Below are 17312 nucleotides of genomic sequence, written 5' to 3'. Positions count from 1 at the left end.
GCCCATGACATCGCTGCCCCGGACTGGGCCTAATGCGGCAAGGCGCAGGATTACGATTCCTCCGGATCAAAGTATATCCGACGCCGGATAGAATAGTATACATCCAACTACAAGGCTATTTGGTCTGGTTGTTCTGTCATTCTCTTCTTCAATATTACAGGCTAGAATAAAGATGGCTCCTAAGGTGGATTCAAGCTGAAAGGCAGGGAGAGGGGAAAGCAAATGGAAATTAGCCTGTAGTGCGAACTTGCCATCTGCTAGATTGGTGTCAAAGGCTGATATGAAACAGCTCCGTGCGAAATGTCATATTTTCTACTGTCCTATCAAAAGGTCTATCGCCTGAGCTCTGAGACTGTATGGCTATATAAGTATGTAACATGTATTGCGATTTGTACCTAGTCGGCATGGACATAATAATATGACATGGCCCGTGCTGAGTCTCGAAATAAAAATCACGCTTACCTAATTTGCAATTATTAAGAATGAGTAACGAGCTCGATGTTGTAGTGGCAAAGTTCGATTACCAACTATCTTTCCTTTCAAAAAAAAGTGAAGTCGGGAATTGATTAATATCTGTGCCACTTCCAAGTCCCAAACCGTCATTCAGCAAAGGAATCCGTTCTCAACCTACTACTTTTCATACGGACAGCCAAAATCTCTGCCCCGCTCGCCGACGACAACGACTTTTACGAGCGATGGCTTCTGTAAATGGTGATTTACTCCCATACACTTGCAATGCGTGTCTGGTAGCATTCAGAACCAGCGATGGTCAGCGCGACCATATGCGAAAAGACTGGCAGTGAGTCCATTCTTCAACCATCAAAGCAGAATATGCAGTGCCCCTCACTAACCGAATGCCTCGCAAAAATTAGTTTGTACAATGTCAAGCGCCGCGTTGCATCCCTCCCTCCCGTTTCGCAAGAAACATTTACAGAGAAAGTCTTGACGGCCAGAGCGTCTTCATCGGCTGCTGCTGCCAAAGCTTCGTTTGAGAAAACATGCGATGCCTGCCAGAAGACGTTCTACAGCGAAAACTCGTATCAGAATCATACCAAGAGCTCGAAACACAAACTTCGCCAGAATGTCTTGAAAAAGAAGGGTCTGGTAGATGATACGTCGTCGGTCGTGAGCTCGACCTTCTCACTTGGAGAACCCATCAATAAGTCTGTCGCCGGGGATAACGAATCGACCGTCTCCCACGTCACTGATGGATTAAAAAAGACTACTATCCAGGAAGAAGAAAATGAGAATGACGAAGATATAGAAGATGAAGACGCCAGTGAATACCCTATAACACGGTGCCTGTTCTGTTCAGAAACCGCAACCGACCTCAAATCAAATGTCGACCACATGTCCAAAGTCCACGGAATGTTTGTTCCCGAGAAGGACTACCTCGTCGACTTGGAAGGTCTCATTCGATATCTGAATGCAAAGATTGTGGAAAATCACGAATGTATTCATTGCCACGCGATCAGGAGCACAGCCGCTGGTATCCGCACCCATATGCGAGATAAGGGTCACTGCATGATCGCCTTCGAATCCGACGAAGAGCAGATCGAAATCGGCCAATTCTACGACTTCCGCAGCACATACTCCGACGACGAGGACGAGGATGAGGATATGGCTGATGGCGGGGTTCCAGTGACGAGCTCAGATGCGGATGAGGCGGGATGGGAGACTGACGACAGCTCTGTCGGTTCTGATGGAGAATCCAAGGCGTACCGGGGCTCGCAACCTGTTTATCAGACAGACTACGAACTACACTTACCGTCCGGTCGCAGCGTTGGCCACCGAGCTCTCGCGAAATATTACCGCCAGAATCTGCACAGCTATCCTACCGCTGAAGAGCGTTCTGCTCGCCAGCTTGCGATCGAGAATGGTACTGCTGAAGAGGAGACGCCCAAGCCCGAACGCAATCACCACAGGGCTCTTGTTTCTCGCGCAAACGGCGGAATGGGTATGATTGGAGCGACGGAGTATCAGAAAACAGAGGCACTGTCCTCGGAAAGGCGAGAGAGGACTCGAGCCCAGCGGTCGGAGAAGAAGTATCTAGCCAAGATCAACCGACAGGCCAACAGCCAAAAGCACTTCCGGGTATGTCTTGTTTTGTCATTTTCTTTTCAATGTTTGCTAACGATAACTCTAGGATCCTCTTCTACAATGATTGATGTTAGATACATTGAACGAAGTCTACCCCATGACGATTTGCATTCTTCACGATTACTTATTGCATTACCTGGTTATGTTATGAATGACATTTGATAGAGCATGATTCCTTTCCTTGAGGTTAAAAGCTAGATATTTAAATTATGAAGAGGTTTCTATAAAGCTAAGGTCACCACGTACCGTACAGATGCATTATATCTAAAATTGAATAAAATAAATTCGGCATCTTTTTATTGATTTATAGGAAGCCCATAAGTGGTGGAAATGTTCACTAGAGTATACTAACTTTCGAGTACATACCCTATATTCATATCAATGATAGCTTTCACTGATTTTCGCTCATGCTAATCAAGTAAACGTCTAATTGATAGTGACAAATACTGAACGAGAGTATAAAGGCACTAGAACTATCCGATCCGTCTCAGTGCTTTCAATCACGAGTTATTTTGATCATCGAAGATGAAAAATTGTACCGAATAATAGTGGCTTGTCTGAACCGATGCTTCAGGCCCGGCTCAAAAGGCTTTCTTGACAACTAGTGAACGAAGTCTATAACTGCTACTTCTCTCTAAAATACACGCAGAGGTCCATACATTTGGAATCTCGATTGGAAATGGCTGTTAATGAAGTAGCAATGGCTCGCTTTCATGGCCCTGCCCGTCGTTCCTTTTCTTACGACGGCGACGTTTCTTTTTAACTGTGCTGCCGGACCCTGCGTCGCCAGTCTCGGATTCGATGGCTTGCTCGTGAGCCTGGAGCAGTTTCTGCTGATTACTACCTGGAGATACGGTCTTCGGCGATCTCTCGGTTTCTGACGAAGAGTTGCTGCTTGTGGGATGGAGAACGACTTTTCGTATTCCGTTGACGTCGATGATTTGTTCTGTGATGCTCCCGCTCCTGGCAGGGGCAGACAAATGCGACGAACTCTTTGAATATTCTGAAGCCCGCGCGTCGTGCCCGTGAAGACTGTTTGGCTTGCTTCTATTTGGAGTACGACTAGGAGGTGGTCGTGCTACTTCATCACCATCTCCATTCCCAGCTTCGTGGCTAAGGAGATCTGTGCTCTCGTTTACACGATTGGATCCTTCATCAGTGTTGGTTTTGGAAACAGCTTCTGGTGTTACGACTTCATTAATGGTTCCGTATGTTTGTCGTAGTGCTCGAACACCATCCCTCGCGGTGAATGACGGGGAGCTCTGAAGTTTGGGAGCTGGTCCGCTTTTGATGCTACCCACATCTGAGTGTCTGTATTCACCCGAGTATCTTCCAGACTCCGAGTCAGTCATGCCCGAACGAGTAGGGGACGCCCCGGGTGCTTTAATTTTAACGTTTTGATAGCGAGTCTGCCGAGGCCTGCTGGCTAGGTTTGAAGGTCCCAAGTGTTTGAGATGCTCGCGAATTTCGTCCGTGCCTCGTTTTGTAATTATTTGTTCTGGTGCGTCGGGATTGTTTCTCAGACTGAACCGAAGGCCAGGAGGATTCATTACGCTTGAGCTCAGTCTACGCGGCTCATTTCTGGAAGTTAGTCCTGTAGACAAATCGCCGTTGGTGGTATCCTCGGCGGAGCCATTCGGTAAAGTTGGCGGATCTTCTACAATGTGCCCCTTTGGAACCCGGGCTTTGGGTGCAGGAGCCATGCGCCTAATCGCTTTATGGACGTCGATAAAGACATCGGACTCATCGATAATTTCCCTGTGAGAGATGTTAGAGCGTGAATGTAAATCTTAAATTGAGTAGTAACTTACTCGCCGATTAGCTCTTCAATTACGTCCTCTAGGGTAACAACACCAAGCGACCCGTGATCCTCGCCCGGGTAGTCAGATACTAGCACCATGTGAGATTTTCCTTCCTGGAAGAAATTGACGATATCTAAACAGCTGGTCTCGGGACGCGTTTCGGGAAGTGTTGCCAGAGCGAAATCGCGAACCATTTTGCAATCATCCGGATCGTAGGTGATAAGCATTTTCACAAGAAGCATCCCGACAAAGTTATTTTCGTTATCCGGTGCATGAATGGGAATGCGAGAATAACCTTGGGAGAGAATCAGGTCCATCATTTCTTCATTCAGAATAGTATCGGCAGACATGGTGAAGACATCATCCATCGGAGTCATGATACTCCCGACCGTCTTTTCTTTCAAATCTAGACACGCACTGATGATGGTAACTTCATCCGAGTTGAGCTGTTCACCAGCGGCACCCAGAGTTTTATGTAGAGTCACCAATGTTTTCAGACCAGCCTTTTTGTATATGGTGCCGTGATCTTCGCCAAGAAGTCTGTCGAGGAGTTTGGCTACTGGCCAGGCCACGGGTGACATGACGTACATCAGCACCAGGACGAAGGGAGCCATCCAAGCACCGATGGGCAACCCATACCGAACACATATCGATTGCGGGACAACTTCTCCGAAAATAACTATCGAATCAGTTTAGTAAACCGGTTTACTTTGATTGCGGCTGGGATTGATACCGATTAGCACGGTACTCCCAACAACTGCGGGCCAGCCACCACCCAGAGAGCGATCCAGCACGATGGGAAGGGTTTCGTTGGTAATGACATTGCTCAGCAGCAGAGTCACCAGAACCCAATGTTTCCCCCGCTGTAGCAGTTTGAGTACGGCAGCCGCATTCTTTCTTTCAGAACCCTCTCCCGACGTTTTGATGACTTGGAGATAGATTTCGTCCTAGGTGAGACGCGCAAGACGTCAAGACATGGCTCGTAGCTAGCGACGCAAGGGATTGATCACATACCTGGCCCATCAACGCAATTGTCAAACCTGCAAAGGCGCCTCCTCCCAGCACCAGAGCGACGGCCACGCCTAGATATAGCCATAGGCTCGGGTCGCTGGCGGGCTTCCCGTCGTCGTCATGCAGCAGCAGCCATCCGGTCGGGGCGGCGGCAATTGCAGGAAGCTGGGCAACGGTGAGGAATAGAACCTTGGCGAGGCCCAAAGCTATCGGCCGGCTGGCCAGATAGGGATTCGCATGGGCGGATCTCATGGCTGGATGCCTGTTTCCAGGTCTTGGAGATAGAACAACGATCCAGAGCAAGCTGGTAGCGAAGACGTCTGCATCTGCATCTGTCGCCGCCAAGCAAAAATTGCGGGCGCTTCCTCGCTTCCTAAGGCGGCGACGGCCAGCCGCGACCAATGACGTCGCCCAGGCACCGCATCATCATTATTACTGCTTCCTGCAATGCACGCAATTGAGGTGGACGGCCGCCCACCAATCGCGCTGCTTTGCATGCAGAGTCAATTATGTGTATTATATAAGATATCACAGGTGCATCAATCCTCCGCCCCCATCCTGCAGCTGCCTCAGGCAGAAACTCGACCGGCTGCGTGCCCCCGCTCACTCTCGGCTATCCGCGGGCTTGTTTGATCTCCAAGAAACACTCCTGTCAGTCAAAACACCTCGCGCCGGGGTAGCATGTAGAATTTGTTCTTCTTCCCTCAATGCTCCCTCCGACTGCAGTGTGAAATCCCCGAATCAACGGCCATGAGCCTCTTTCATACTGCTGGCCGGCGTCTCGCACGCTCGTCGCTGAATGGCCTCCGATCATACTCGTCCGCCGCTCCCTCGCCAGCTGCTCGATTGAACCTGCCGATTGACTACAAGACAAGCCCGCTCCTGCATCATGCCTCTGCGTCGCTGGCTAGTTCGAAGGAACTGCCGCAGTCGGCAACAACTAAGCGCCAGAACTTGTACCAGGCCATCAACTCGGCCTTACGGACAGCCATGTCCGCATCCGACCAGGTGATCCTGTTCGGAGAGGATGTCGCTTTTGGCGGCGTCTTCCGTTGCTCGATGGACTTGCAGATGGAATTTGGGTCCGAGAGAGTCTTCAATACACCCTTGACAGAGCAAGGAATTGTTGGTTTTGCCATTGGAGCGGCCGCACAGGGCATGAAACCGGTAGCTGAAATTCAGTTCGCCGACTACGTCTACCCTGCCTTTGATCAGATAGTCAACGAGGCAGCCAAATTTAGATATCGCGAGGGCTCTACAGGGGCCCATGCGGGAGGATTAGTGATAAGAATGCCATGTGGCGCCGTAGGACATGGTGCACTGTATGAGGACTCCCGGCTTTCTAGCCTTGTTTCACTTTCTTCAGCCTGCTAACTATCCTAGTTACCATACCCAATCTCCCGAATCGTTGTTCGCTCATATCCCCGGTGTCCAGGTGGTGATGCCACGTTCCCCAACACAAGCAAAGGGGCTATTATTGTCGTCAATTCTTGAATGCAACGATCCCGTGATCTTCATGGAGCCGAAGATACTGTATCGAGCCGCTGTCGAGCATGTTCCCGTTGATTCCTACACCATTCCTCTGGGAAAAGCAGAAATCGTGAAGCCAGGGTCAGATCTGACGATTATATCATATGGTCAACCGCTTTACTTGTGCTCGCAAGCAATTGCTGCCGCTGAGAAGGCAAGGAAGGGGCTGAATATTGAGCTCATTGATTTACGCACAATATATCCATGGGATCGGCAGACTGTGTTGGAAAGCGTTCGAAGGACAGGAAGGGCAATTGTGGTTCATGAAAGCATGATCAACTATGGTGTTGGCGCAGAAGTCTCGGCTACTATCCAGGAGGGTGCCTTTTTACGCCTAGAAGCTCCCGTGAAGCGAGTTGCCGGCTGGACCACTCACACTGGACTGAGCTATGAGAGTTTCATCATGCCAGATGTTGCAAGTAAGATGCCCATGCCCCATTTATTCGTATACTCGAGTCAGCTTTACTAACGATGTACAGGAATTTACGACGCAATCTTACAGACTGTTGATTATTAGCGCTCTTTTATGACAATAGTAGATATGCATTTGTGATGGGGTATTCGAATGGGTTATATTGTTCAGGCCTCGTTATACCAGAGATCAATTAGTAGACATCAATAAACCTTTTCAAACTGTTTAGTCTTTCATCCACAACATGTAGAGATTCTCGATATATTCAAACCCCTTTCTAGTCAATTTCACGCTATTACATTGTAAGGAAGACCGCAGTAGTATCGGACCTAAGTATTGTCGTAAAGTAGACCGCCTCAGGCAGCTGCATCTGAAACAGGGAACTGCCCTCAAAACGCCACCCTTTGTTCCTGTCAATCCTCTATGGAGTATTGTGTTGTTGTTGAAAAACTACACAGCCAATTGATGTGCTGCCCCAATATGTCACAATAGATTGCCCAGCCACTGGAAGCCAGGCCCCACTTTCTAAAGTAGGAAATATTGTTCCTTCGCTCTGTGCTTCTTCCCAAGACGTTCATCGCTATTCTCTGCCGGGCAATGTATGAAAAATGGAGTATCTACTTATAAGTATAGGCGGTGGGTGTGTATTGATAGAAATCAACCGTTTCCAAAAATATCTACCCTCTGTTGACTTGAATAGCCCGGTGGCAATATCGATTCAAAAGCACAACAATATTGATTCAAACGTACAGCAATATCGATGCAAACGTACAGCAATATCAATTCAAACATACAGCAATATCGATTTATCCCGAAAGATGTGATAATATCCGGAGGTCATTCCTCGTTTGTCCGGACTCTGACACTCCTATCACTTCCAACCAACATCAACCATCAGCTTCTTCAGAATTGAGAAATAACCAAGAAATGAAAATGATTCCAGACCTTGGTCAGGAGTCTATAATAAGTAGGGAATATAACATCGTGCGTAGGTAGGTAGGAAATGAGGTGTTGTCATCCGCGAGATTGTGAGCGGTGGAGTGCGTTCGTGTTGCGAGTTCAGGAATTCTCGAACGCGTCTGCTAGTTCTGGAAATTGGGAAGTAATTGTAGCAACGGAGATGAAAATCCATAATGCACCCGTTTGGCTGCCGATGCAGATCTCTAGTTGTAATCTCCTTCCTCGTTTTTGATTTGGCGTTCCTTGAAACTGAACTTGTCCAATTCTGTCTCTGATCTCTTCTTTATGGTCCAATACGGAAACTGGTTTCGGGAAGTCTGTGACAGAGATTTGATGTTCATTGCCTCACTTGCAGGCGAATGAGTCCTCCGTTTTTTCATCGAATATTTTCATGCCGGACGCCTTGATTGAGTACTCCATGCAACACCAACAGGCCAAACGCAGCTTTCCACAATCCGCGTCGGTGTTTACAGTATGTGCGTGTACCTTGGCTGCCTTTGCCTGCTCCGGTTTCTCAGTCACTTTCTTATTCATTTCCTTCAAAGCATTGTGTTTGTTCGTGATCTTCATAATCATGATCAACATTCTCTTTAACCGTTTCCATTTCTTAGCTGGCTTCATGTCGACTTTGTATTCTAAATCGTCGATGTCACGGTATACACATGTTTCTACCATGTCGAATTTTTCGTACAGTTCGATCGCGTTAATATCATCTCCGTCAATGATCCGGCGGTATTCTTCTGTTGGAATTCCACCCTCCTTGCACGCTTCAGTCTCTTCTGGGTGCGGTTGAAATTCTCAACCTTCAATTTCGCTACGTATTCCTTGGTCTGCTTTTTGAAATCATTTTGACGTTTGGTGCGTAAGAGGCGCAGAGAATAATCAAGGAAATCAAAGCAAAGCAACTGCTGCCCATGCAAAAGGGAATGAAGAGGAAGCTCTGGAGATGTCTTGTCAAGTGGGAATCCACACCAGCACATACACCAGCCGAACCCAACCAGTTGGCTGGTCTTATTTTTGTGTTTAAGAAAGGCTGTGTTTGTATCGTCTCACACAGCGCCAACTGGGCCACACGTGCCATTGGGTCCGTGTCATGTGACAATCTTGATTTCTTTATGCGACTTGCTATGATGGCGCACCTTCCACCTTCCACCTTCCACCTTCCACCTCCCATCCTACCACCATACATCATGGATTCATCGTTTACGGAAGAAAATTCTTTCGTCTCTTTTGAAAGGCTGTTCGATGGCTATCAACATCATCGATTTAGTAGTCTGAGCCAGTTAAAAAGTCTATTACGTTCTCGGCAAGCAGCGTTGTATGAGGACAAAACGCGAGAACAGTTTGTTGTGGTCTCGAAATTTCCTCCCTCATCTCTCTCGAAACTCGACGAGAATTTCTTCAAATTTGTTCGTCTCTCATACAATAAAAATACGCAACTTGCAGTCTTCAAAGTTATGTACGGCACCGCCCACGAGCTCGCGTGTCGAGAATTTCTCTATTGCATCTATGACGAACTGACCGCCATGAATGTAATGAGAGAACTTGACTCACTCGGAACATCCACAGTAACTATTGGGAATTGGACAAAGCAGGCGGATGAGTGCTGGGCACCCAAAGCTCAAGATACGAATTTACGAGTCATCTTCGAGATTGGATTATCCGAGTCTTCCCGTCATTTGGCAATGGATGCCCGAGGCTGGCTAGAGACTCAAGGTTCGACAATCGAATTAGCTATCACCATGATTGTCGATCAAAGCAATCCTAGCATCACAATTCAACTTTGGGAAAAAGATGTTCGGCAATACAACATCCGTACTCGAAACCGCCCTGAACAAGCCTATTGTGTTCAAGAGATGACAATCGTTCATCAAAACAATGGCACCATTGTTTCTCAAAATCTCGTTCTACCGTTCAAAGCATTCTTGGGTCGTGATCCACAGGATGCAATTGAAAGAGATCTTATACTAACTCGCTCAAGACTTCAAACTTTGGCTGAGGATATCTGGAGAAAACAACGATTCATTAATTGAGCCGACCGAGCCATTTATTGTTCGACTATTTAAGAATCCCTGCACTTCGGTCTAGATCGAGAGAGTTAGATGTAGTCAGACTTCTGCGGCATCCCTTGATCACCTTTCGGCACGAAAGGCTCCATTGCCCTGTGATCTGAATGCAGAAATACGACAACTGCAGGTTCTCGACGGCAATTAAATTTGATCCGTTTCTCAGCCCAAGAGACTATGTCAGCGTGTTACATAGAAGTTATACCTCAATTATAAAAGTTTGGCTTAATCTGGCACACACAGAAGTAATCAATCAATATTAATTAATACCTAACTCCATAATTTGACCTTTTCAGCTAGAATTAAAAAGCTTAACCAGATCCGACTCCAATTTAATATCAGTCACAAATCTAGGTCTGTGAGACTAGCACATCCCCCGGAGTTGATTAATATAAAACCTCTCAAAAACAGAAGAAAGGTAGTCGGTTTTGCTTACTCGGGATCGCTAACGCAGGTGCCCGAAGGATAGAGGCTAGATCTGTTGGCCGAAGTCCTGGCACCTCTGTGTTGTTGTTACCAGGATATTCATCACGGTATCTTGATTTTATGGAGTCAATATGAATTGCCATGAGCATTTGAGGTGATGAATAATGCTCGAGGAACCATGACCGAAAGACGGAGATTCGTTTCATCATCTCTGTATGCTGTTCCAGGCTAACCTGGCTGCCCAAAGCCCTGTTCGAATACGACGGGTGTTTAGAAATGACCAGGGAAAAAAGGACAGAGAAATTTCATAATCTTACCAGTACCACCTTACAACATCTGTCACGAAGGGACCATGACTATGCCGTTCCTCATATTCGTGTCGAAATTTGTCAAAAGAGTGGTAAGCTGCATAATACCACCCATGGTGCATGAGCTTGGAAAGAAATTAATAAATACGAACCAATGGTATAGAGGAGATCAGGAAAGGAGATGTAGGACATACATTGTAAAGATACCGATGTAAATCTTTCTCCTCAATGGGTGTTGTTTTCTGCCAATCTTCTCGGATAGAGATGGATCGATACGAACATCTGGTCGCTTTGCTAACATCACTGAGGAAGCTTTTCATGGCCTGATGCTGCTCAGCATCATCCTCGCACATAAAGTCGGTTGGATATAAAATTTCGAGAGTGTCTTCACTTATAGGTGTGCGGCCGTCTTGTTCAACTGAAGGGTGTAATGCCCGAAAGACGTCGGGAAATACCTCATCTCTTCCAATCCAGCCGGGCGTGTCCACATCTGCCCATGCCTTGACTAAACCATTGCTTGATATCGAATCAGTTGAAGGACGAAAGCCAAAGATTCCAGTTTGAAAGGCGGGAATTCGAACACTTCCAGTAGCTATTCAGATTTATGTTTAAATAAAAGAAAGTGGAAAAGAGGAATATTTATAGATAGATAGACTCACTGTCACTACAGATTGATAAATCAATCCAGTCGTAAGCGGCAATTGCAGCAGCACCCCCACTACTGCTGCCACCGGTAATTAGATAGCCATCCCCCGCGGATTAAATGGCGCCTGGTAGTCGACACTTTGGGTCGGGTGTTCCATCATCGCAAAGGAACTGAGATGGGTTTTCCCAACAACAATAGCCCCTGCTGCTCGTAATAAAGTCACCACATCTGCAGTATCCTGTTGAATGGGATAGGTTTCAAAATATGCACGGTTTCCAAGCGTTGTATGAGTACCCCTGATATGATAGTTGTCCTTGACAGCAATTCTCATACCTTTCAGGACGCTGAAAGAAGTATTTTGCTTCTTTTATTATCAAATAATTGTAATTTCTCCTCTCCACTGGTGTTGTGGCAAGAACTTGGATTCTTACCTGCCGGGACCCTCGTGTATAGGTAAGGGGAATGACATAATAGAATAAGACCTCGCAGGAATAGCAATTCCATGTGCTCGATACGCATTTCCAGCGGCTGTAGTCTGAATAAATTCACTACTAGCTAGAATTAGAACTGCGTGCTAAGTTAAGGCTAACTTACCCTATCCTTTCCGAAGAGGAACATGTAGCTTGCACAAATGCAAGCTGGCAGTCAGGGTAGACTTTTGATACAGAGTGTAAAAGACCTTTGTGGGCATAATATGGTCCGCTCGAGATATTCAGGTCTCGCTCACAAACCACTTCTAGTGTCGTCCATTTCTCAAAGACTTTTTCGACATCCTTCTCAAAATGGACACTGTTCGAATCAATGCCACCAAATATGATCTGTTGAAGGAAGGCAGTATGGAAAACATCATCCTAATCTAGAAATCACTTTCTCCATTGCTCCAGTATACTTGCATCGATCCTTTGGTCCTTTGATACCTGTAGATATGTCACTAACGTGGGTATTTCGGTTGAACTCTGTAAAATTGGTGACTGAGTAAATTAATCAGGTTTCCATTTGTGATATCAAAAACTGATTGACCGGGCTTACAAAACTTGTAGGCCGGGCGAGTTAGTGCTCATTATCTATCTTAAAGCTGATAACATTGTCCACAATAGCCTGTGTTAGTTCTGCTGTAGGCTTGTGGATTATATTTTGTGGCCAGTTTATTAGACTGGGAAGGTATGTCCCGAGTCCCCAAAGGGAAAAAACCATCGTTTTGTAATTTTCCATCACAATTAGCCACTGTTGGAGAATGATATTAAAATGAAAATGGAGTGTTGATGTGGGAAAAAGCGGTCTGTCGGCGAGGGGGTCTTTTATTACACATTACTGATTGATTACTCATGCTAAACACTCATCTTAGCTATAAAACCGTTTATTAACTCCCTAAATATATATCCATGTATCAATTATTCGATAAGCATCGGATTTCTACAACTTGAGTTAGGTATATTCCGATAGAAAAAGGATTCATTCATTGGCCGCACGGTATTCCTGCATAATGTAGCTACCTCGAACGAAAGTGACAGGATAAATTAATACACTAATACATTGCATTGTGCCTTGCCTTATAAGATTTCTTACTTGAGGCGACACAACAACTCAATGCTGTTAGCCAGTCTCGTGATTCCCACTCAAAGTCCGTCCTGCACATACTGATTCATAGTTAATAGTCTTCAAAGTCCTTCTGTCTTCCAGTGTCATATAGAATTCCTCGTTGAATCCTTTTGTCCGTGAATAATACATATCGGAGTAAGTTGTTTGATAAATTGAAACCATAAGTAAATAAATAAACCGTGTCCTATCATAGCAAACAGCACTCAATTAGTGCTGGCAACCAAAAAAACCGATCATCTTTAATAGCCACTTCATGCATTGTAGTACACCAAAGGTCGGGCCTCGATGTTTTCCAGATGTGGGCCACAGTCGCGTGCCAGAGGGTTGGAAAAGGCCGTATGCGACACACCTATTCTAGCTTTAGCTGCTCCAAAATTGTACAATACTGTGTAAGTAGTTGACGGACCTGTATCAATATTAATGTCTCTTTCCTTAAAACGATGCTGTTGTCATCGCTATTGCCATAATATTAAATACTTATTACCGGGAGGTTTACTCTCCTGCAAACAACCCACTTTTGGCTGCATTGCCATTATCATCAATTCTGTTCAACCCATGCCAACAGCTGTCGGTGCGCATATGAGGTCACATGGCTTTGGTTGCTTTGGCAGTATAAATATACGTCAACTTAGACCGCCTCCTTGCAATGTAGGATTTTTCTTTCCCTTCTCATTATTTTTTTAACAACTTCAAATACAGAGTTAGGCAACACGGGACACTCCTACTATCGTTTTCGATCCAAATATCCATAGTTCATGACTATCGGTCTCAATAAAGTCTATCGACTATCGACGCTATTTCTAGTGCGAGATACTCGCAAGCCCATACCTAAGTGAAATGAACACTCTTGAGACCCTAGAGCAGGCCCTTAAGCAGGCAGCAGCCTCGACCCCGAAGAAACAGCAGTTGTCTGACGCACAGTACAGCGCTGGCTTTGATATTTTGGTGCGAGACTCAGGATGGTTGACATACCAAGATTTCGTCATTCCTCAACTGTCTCAGTTGCTAACCCCCCTAGCCAATTCGGATAATATCTCGGTACTAGAAATCGGACCTGGTCCGAAGAGCGTACTTGGATATCTTCCCAGCTATCTGAGAGAGAAAGTCAAGAGATACACGGTATTCGAACCTAACGACCTGTTTGCTACAAGGTTGACAGAATGGATTGGCTCAGAGTCTCCCCTGCCCCGTCTAGAAAGGCTGCCCAACATTCATAGAACTCATTTCATTCTGGAGGAAAACATAAATAGTGGCACCAATGGCTATGGAAAATGCAGCGAGAGATACGACATTATTCTACTCTGCCACAGCATGTACGGCATGAAGCCCAAATGTGGATTCATCGATCAAGCTCTGAAAATGCTTGTTGAGCCGCCACAACAAGGAATGGTGGTGGTTTTCCATCGCGACGGGGTCCTGCACCTCGACGGTTTGGTGTGCCATCGAACAGCTTCATTCCCTGCCGGAGTCGTTCGAGTGGCAGACGATGATGAGTCACTAGACTGTTTTGCACCTTTCATCGCGGGGTATGTCATGCAGGATGTGAGTGCAGACAAGGCTATTCGGGGCGAATGGCGTAAGCTGTGCCGCAACTTGGGCAGTCGAGAAGAAGCCCACCCAGACCATCTCTTGTTCAGCGCGCTCGACGTAATGCTGGCATTTGCCCAAAACGCAACGAGATTGCCAGAGCTGACAGCGCAGGTGCCATTAGTACAGGGAGAGAGGACGGTGAAAAACCGAGAGGCTCGCATCTTTCGACCCACCGCAATTTTTCGACCAACAGAAGTCCGACACATCCAGCAATGTGTTCAATGGGCACTGAAGCATGAAGTCGGCCTGACCGTCCTCGGCGGGGGTCATAGTGGCCACTGTCTCCGGTCAAATGTTGTCTCGGTCGACATGTGCGCCTTTAGCCAAGTACACAATCTGTCGGCGGGATGGGATGGAAGAGATTCTGGTTCATTGGCCGTCGTCGAGGCCGGCTGCAACACGAGGGATATCGTGCGTGAGACCATGTCGGCTGGCATGACAGTCCCCCTAGGGTCTCGTCCCAGTGTAGGTGCCGGGTTATATCTACAAGGGGGCATTGGACACCTAGCTAGGCTGCACGGGCTCGCGTGCGACGCCATTGTCGGTGCCGTTGTGGTTAGTGTTGACTCCGGCCAGGTTCTTTATGTCGGCTGTGTACCAAGTCAATACCGCCCAGCTGGTGCTATCCGCGCTAAAAACGAATCTGATCTGTTATGGGCATTGAAAGGCGCCGGGACCAATTTTGGTATCGTCGTCAGCGTGTCTTTCAAAACTTACCCGGCTCGGACCTACCTGACTCGAAACTGGGTTTTCTCGCCGAATAACAACCTCGAGGCGCAGCTCAGGCTCAGCAAATTTGATGAAATCGCCAAGAAGCTCCCGCTGGATTGTTCTGCAGATGCATACCTGTACTGGGATGCCGACCAGCTGCATCTTGGGGTGACCATGATCGACTCTTCCGCGACATCCACGCCTATGCCAGAGCCCGTAAGTGACGATTTAGGTCCAGAAAACAATTCCAAGGTTGTGGACGGAGTCGGTTTGTTCGAGACCGAGATGTACATGTCTGGGATGCACGGTGGGCATGGCGGCTGTAAAACCTCCTCGTTCAAGCGCTGTTTATTCCTAAAAGACATAGGAAAAGCAAATGTCGCTCAGCATTTGATAAAGGCCATTGGGACTCGTCCCTCACTACTCTGCTATCTCCATTTGCTGCAAGGTGGCGGGGCAGTCGGGGACGTTGCGGCTGATATCACTGCTTTCGGCTGTTGAGCCTGGGACTTTGCCTGTGTGATAACCGGTATCTGGCCCCGCGACCAAGATGGCACATGGATCGTACAGGCAGTCGTCCAGTGGGTTTATAATGTTGCCGAAGACTTGCTGCCCTTGAGTAGTGGAGTTTACGGCGCTGACCTTGGGCCAGACCCCAGAGACTCAGCGCTGGCTGCTAGGGCTTTTGGACGGAATCAGCTACGTCTGGCCAATCTCAAACACAGCTTGGAACCCCATAATGTGCTGTCTTACGCCTGCCAGCTCCCGAAATTGAAGAAACTGAAACTTACCATTCTTGTTACAGGGGAAAGCTGTGCTGGCAAGGACTATTCTGCCGACGTCTGGGTCTCCGAGTTTCATTGGATACCCCCAAAAGAACCTCACGGCACGTGTAGTTAGCATCAGCGATGCGACCAAGAGAGAATACGCCGCGGCTACTGGTGCTGACCTAAGACTCCTGCTTTGGGACCGTGCTTACAAGGAGAAACATCGGCCAGCGTTGACCAAGTTTTTCAAGGAACGAGAGCGACAATACCCTCAGATACTAGAGGAACATTTTCGGGATGTGGTGTACGGCGCTTTAGATGTGGATGTTCTGTTAATTACCGGAATGAGAGATGAGGCGCCAGTTGCAAAGTTTTCGCCTTTAGTGCCAGATATAAGGGTAATTGAGGTTTACGTCCAAGCCAGTGAGCAGACACAGTGGAGTCGCCGAGGCAATGACAACACGGACAGCAACAATAGCAGGTCGGATATAACGACCTTGGAATACTGCCCTAGCCTCATATTTGACAATAGCATGACTGGAAATGAGGCGACAAAAAGCTTTGCTAAAGAATACCTCCTTCCCTTCTTTCATGAGAACCTGCAGCAACTGAGTAACATGGTCCCCCAGATACCCGATTTCCCACACCCAGGCACCAATTTTCGCCATGTGCTCAACATCACTCAACACGCAAATGGCCTCGCCCTATGCACGGCTCTGCTGCATACCCAATTCACCGATGACTGGGCCAAAGTCGACGCGGTGGTAAGTTGCGAGGCTGGCGGTTTTTTGTTTGCGTCGCCGTTGGCCTGTCAGCCTGGTGTGCCCCCCTTAGTGCTGATTCGTGAAGCCGGCAAGCTCCCCCGTCCAACAGTTTCCGTAGCAAAGCCTCGTTCGTATATATCCTCTGTATCCAACAATTTGAGAGAGGAGAAGCGGATCGAGATGGGGCGGGATGTGCTCCCCAAGGGCGCGCGGGTGGTGGTAGTGGATGATGTGCTTTCCACAGGGAATACGCTTTGTGCGGTCCTGCAATCATTGACTAAAGCAGGTATTGACACTGAGAATGTCCGAGTTATGGTCGTGGCCGAGTTCCCTCTTCACCGTGGCCGGGAACTGTTGCGCACACATGGGTTTGGTAGGATCAATGTTCAAAGCCTTTTGGTCTTTGGCGGTGCTTAAGTAAAGGTATTGGAATCTAGGATTATAATGGAAATACATTATGATAAATATAATCCAGACTAACAATTCATGGACGGCGATACAGAGAGAAAGGCGTTGGGCTACTTGTGGGATCAAAGAGGAAAGGGCAAAGGCCACAAGTAGTAGTAGTGACTGTAGTAGAAGCCAGCTACGAGGTTAAGTAATGGTCGTTTCGGCAGCAG

At 47.2% G+C, this 17312-nt stretch overlaps 7 protein-coding genes across 7 annotated transcripts; 4 read left to right on the top strand and 3 right to left on the bottom strand.

The window, feature by feature from the left end:
• Positions 1–469: 469 nt before the first annotated feature.
• On the top strand, positions 470–2392 carry BGW36DRAFT_413134 (putative C2H2 finger domain protein). The gene is made up of 3 exons (XM_046219237.1): positions 470–799; positions 873–2094; positions 2147–2392. The coding sequence occupies exons 1-3, from the start codon at positions 696–698 to the stop codon at positions 2162–2164; spliced, it is 1344 nt and encodes a 447-aa protein (XP_046077690.1). The 5' UTR covers positions 470–695; the 3' UTR covers positions 2165–2392.
• BGW36DRAFT_366753 (putative DUF21 and CBS domain protein) lies at positions 2393–5384 on the bottom strand. Its single transcript, XM_046214782.1, has 4 exons — positions 4917–5384; positions 4636–4849; positions 3912–4581; positions 2393–3858 (listed from the first exon to the last, which is right to left on the bottom strand). The coding sequence occupies exons 1-4, from the start codon at positions 5163–5165 to the stop codon at positions 2787–2789; spliced, it is 2205 nt and encodes a 734-aa protein (XP_046077689.1). The 5' UTR covers positions 5166–5384; the 3' UTR covers positions 2393–2786.
• Positions 5365–7084, top strand: BGW36DRAFT_366751 (putative 3-methyl-2-oxobutanoate dehydrogenase). The gene is made up of 3 exons (XM_046214781.1): positions 5365–6235; positions 6297–6862; positions 6923–7084. Exons 1-3 carry the CDS (start codon positions 5664–5666, stop codon positions 6958–6960), a joined length of 1176 nt encoding a protein of 391 aa, XP_046077688.1. The 5' UTR covers positions 5365–5663; the 3' UTR covers positions 6961–7084.
• A 601-nt stretch (positions 7085–7685) lies between these two features.
• Positions 7686–8422, bottom strand: BGW36DRAFT_366750 (uncharacterized protein). The gene has a single exon (XM_046214780.1). The coding sequence runs from the start codon at positions 8398–8400 to the stop codon at positions 8161–8163; it is 240 nt and encodes a 79-aa protein (XP_046077687.1). The 5' UTR covers positions 8401–8422; the 3' UTR covers positions 7686–8160.
• Positions 8423–8945: 523 nt separating this feature from the next.
• On the top strand, positions 8946–9848 carry BGW36DRAFT_353490 (uncharacterized protein; the record flags this gene model as incomplete). Its single annotated transcript, XM_046213441.1, has 1 exon — positions 8946–9848. The coding sequence occupies one exon, from the start codon at positions 8946–8948 to the stop codon at positions 9846–9848; it is 903 nt and encodes a 300-aa protein (XP_046077686.1).
• Positions 9849–10282: 434 nt separating this feature from the next.
• Positions 10283–12322, bottom strand: BGW36DRAFT_353489 (amidase signature domain-containing protein; the record flags this gene model as incomplete). Its single annotated transcript, XM_046213440.1, is given in 11 exon segments — positions 10283–10556; positions 10625–10740; positions 10810–11207; positions 11275–11339; positions 11485–11557; positions 11595–11605; positions 11693–11809; positions 11856–12079; positions 12129–12178; positions 12198–12232; positions 12291–12322. 11 exon segments carry the CDS (start codon positions 12320–12322, stop codon positions 10283–10285), a joined length of 1395 nt encoding a protein of 464 aa, XP_046077685.1.
• Positions 12323–13697: 1375 nt separating this feature from the next.
• BGW36DRAFT_413131 (phosphoribosyl transferase domain protein) lies at positions 13698–17109 on the top strand (the record flags this gene model as incomplete). Its single annotated transcript, XM_046219236.1, has 4 exons — positions 13698–14289; positions 14311–15609; positions 15664–15902; positions 15967–17109. 4 exons carry the CDS (start codon positions 13698–13700, stop codon positions 17107–17109), a joined length of 3273 nt encoding a protein of 1090 aa, XP_046077684.1.
• Positions 17110–17312: the final 203 nt, after the last annotated feature.

This window comes from Talaromyces proteolyticus (genome assembly GCF_021365285.1).
Source record: "Talaromyces proteolyticus strain PMI_201 chromosome Unknown BGW36scaffold_1, whole genome shotgun sequence".
Taxonomy (NCBI): Eukaryota; Fungi; Ascomycota; class Eurotiomycetes; order Eurotiales; family Trichocomaceae; genus Talaromyces; species Talaromyces proteolyticus.
This window is presented reverse-complemented; position numbering and strand designations above follow the sequence as displayed.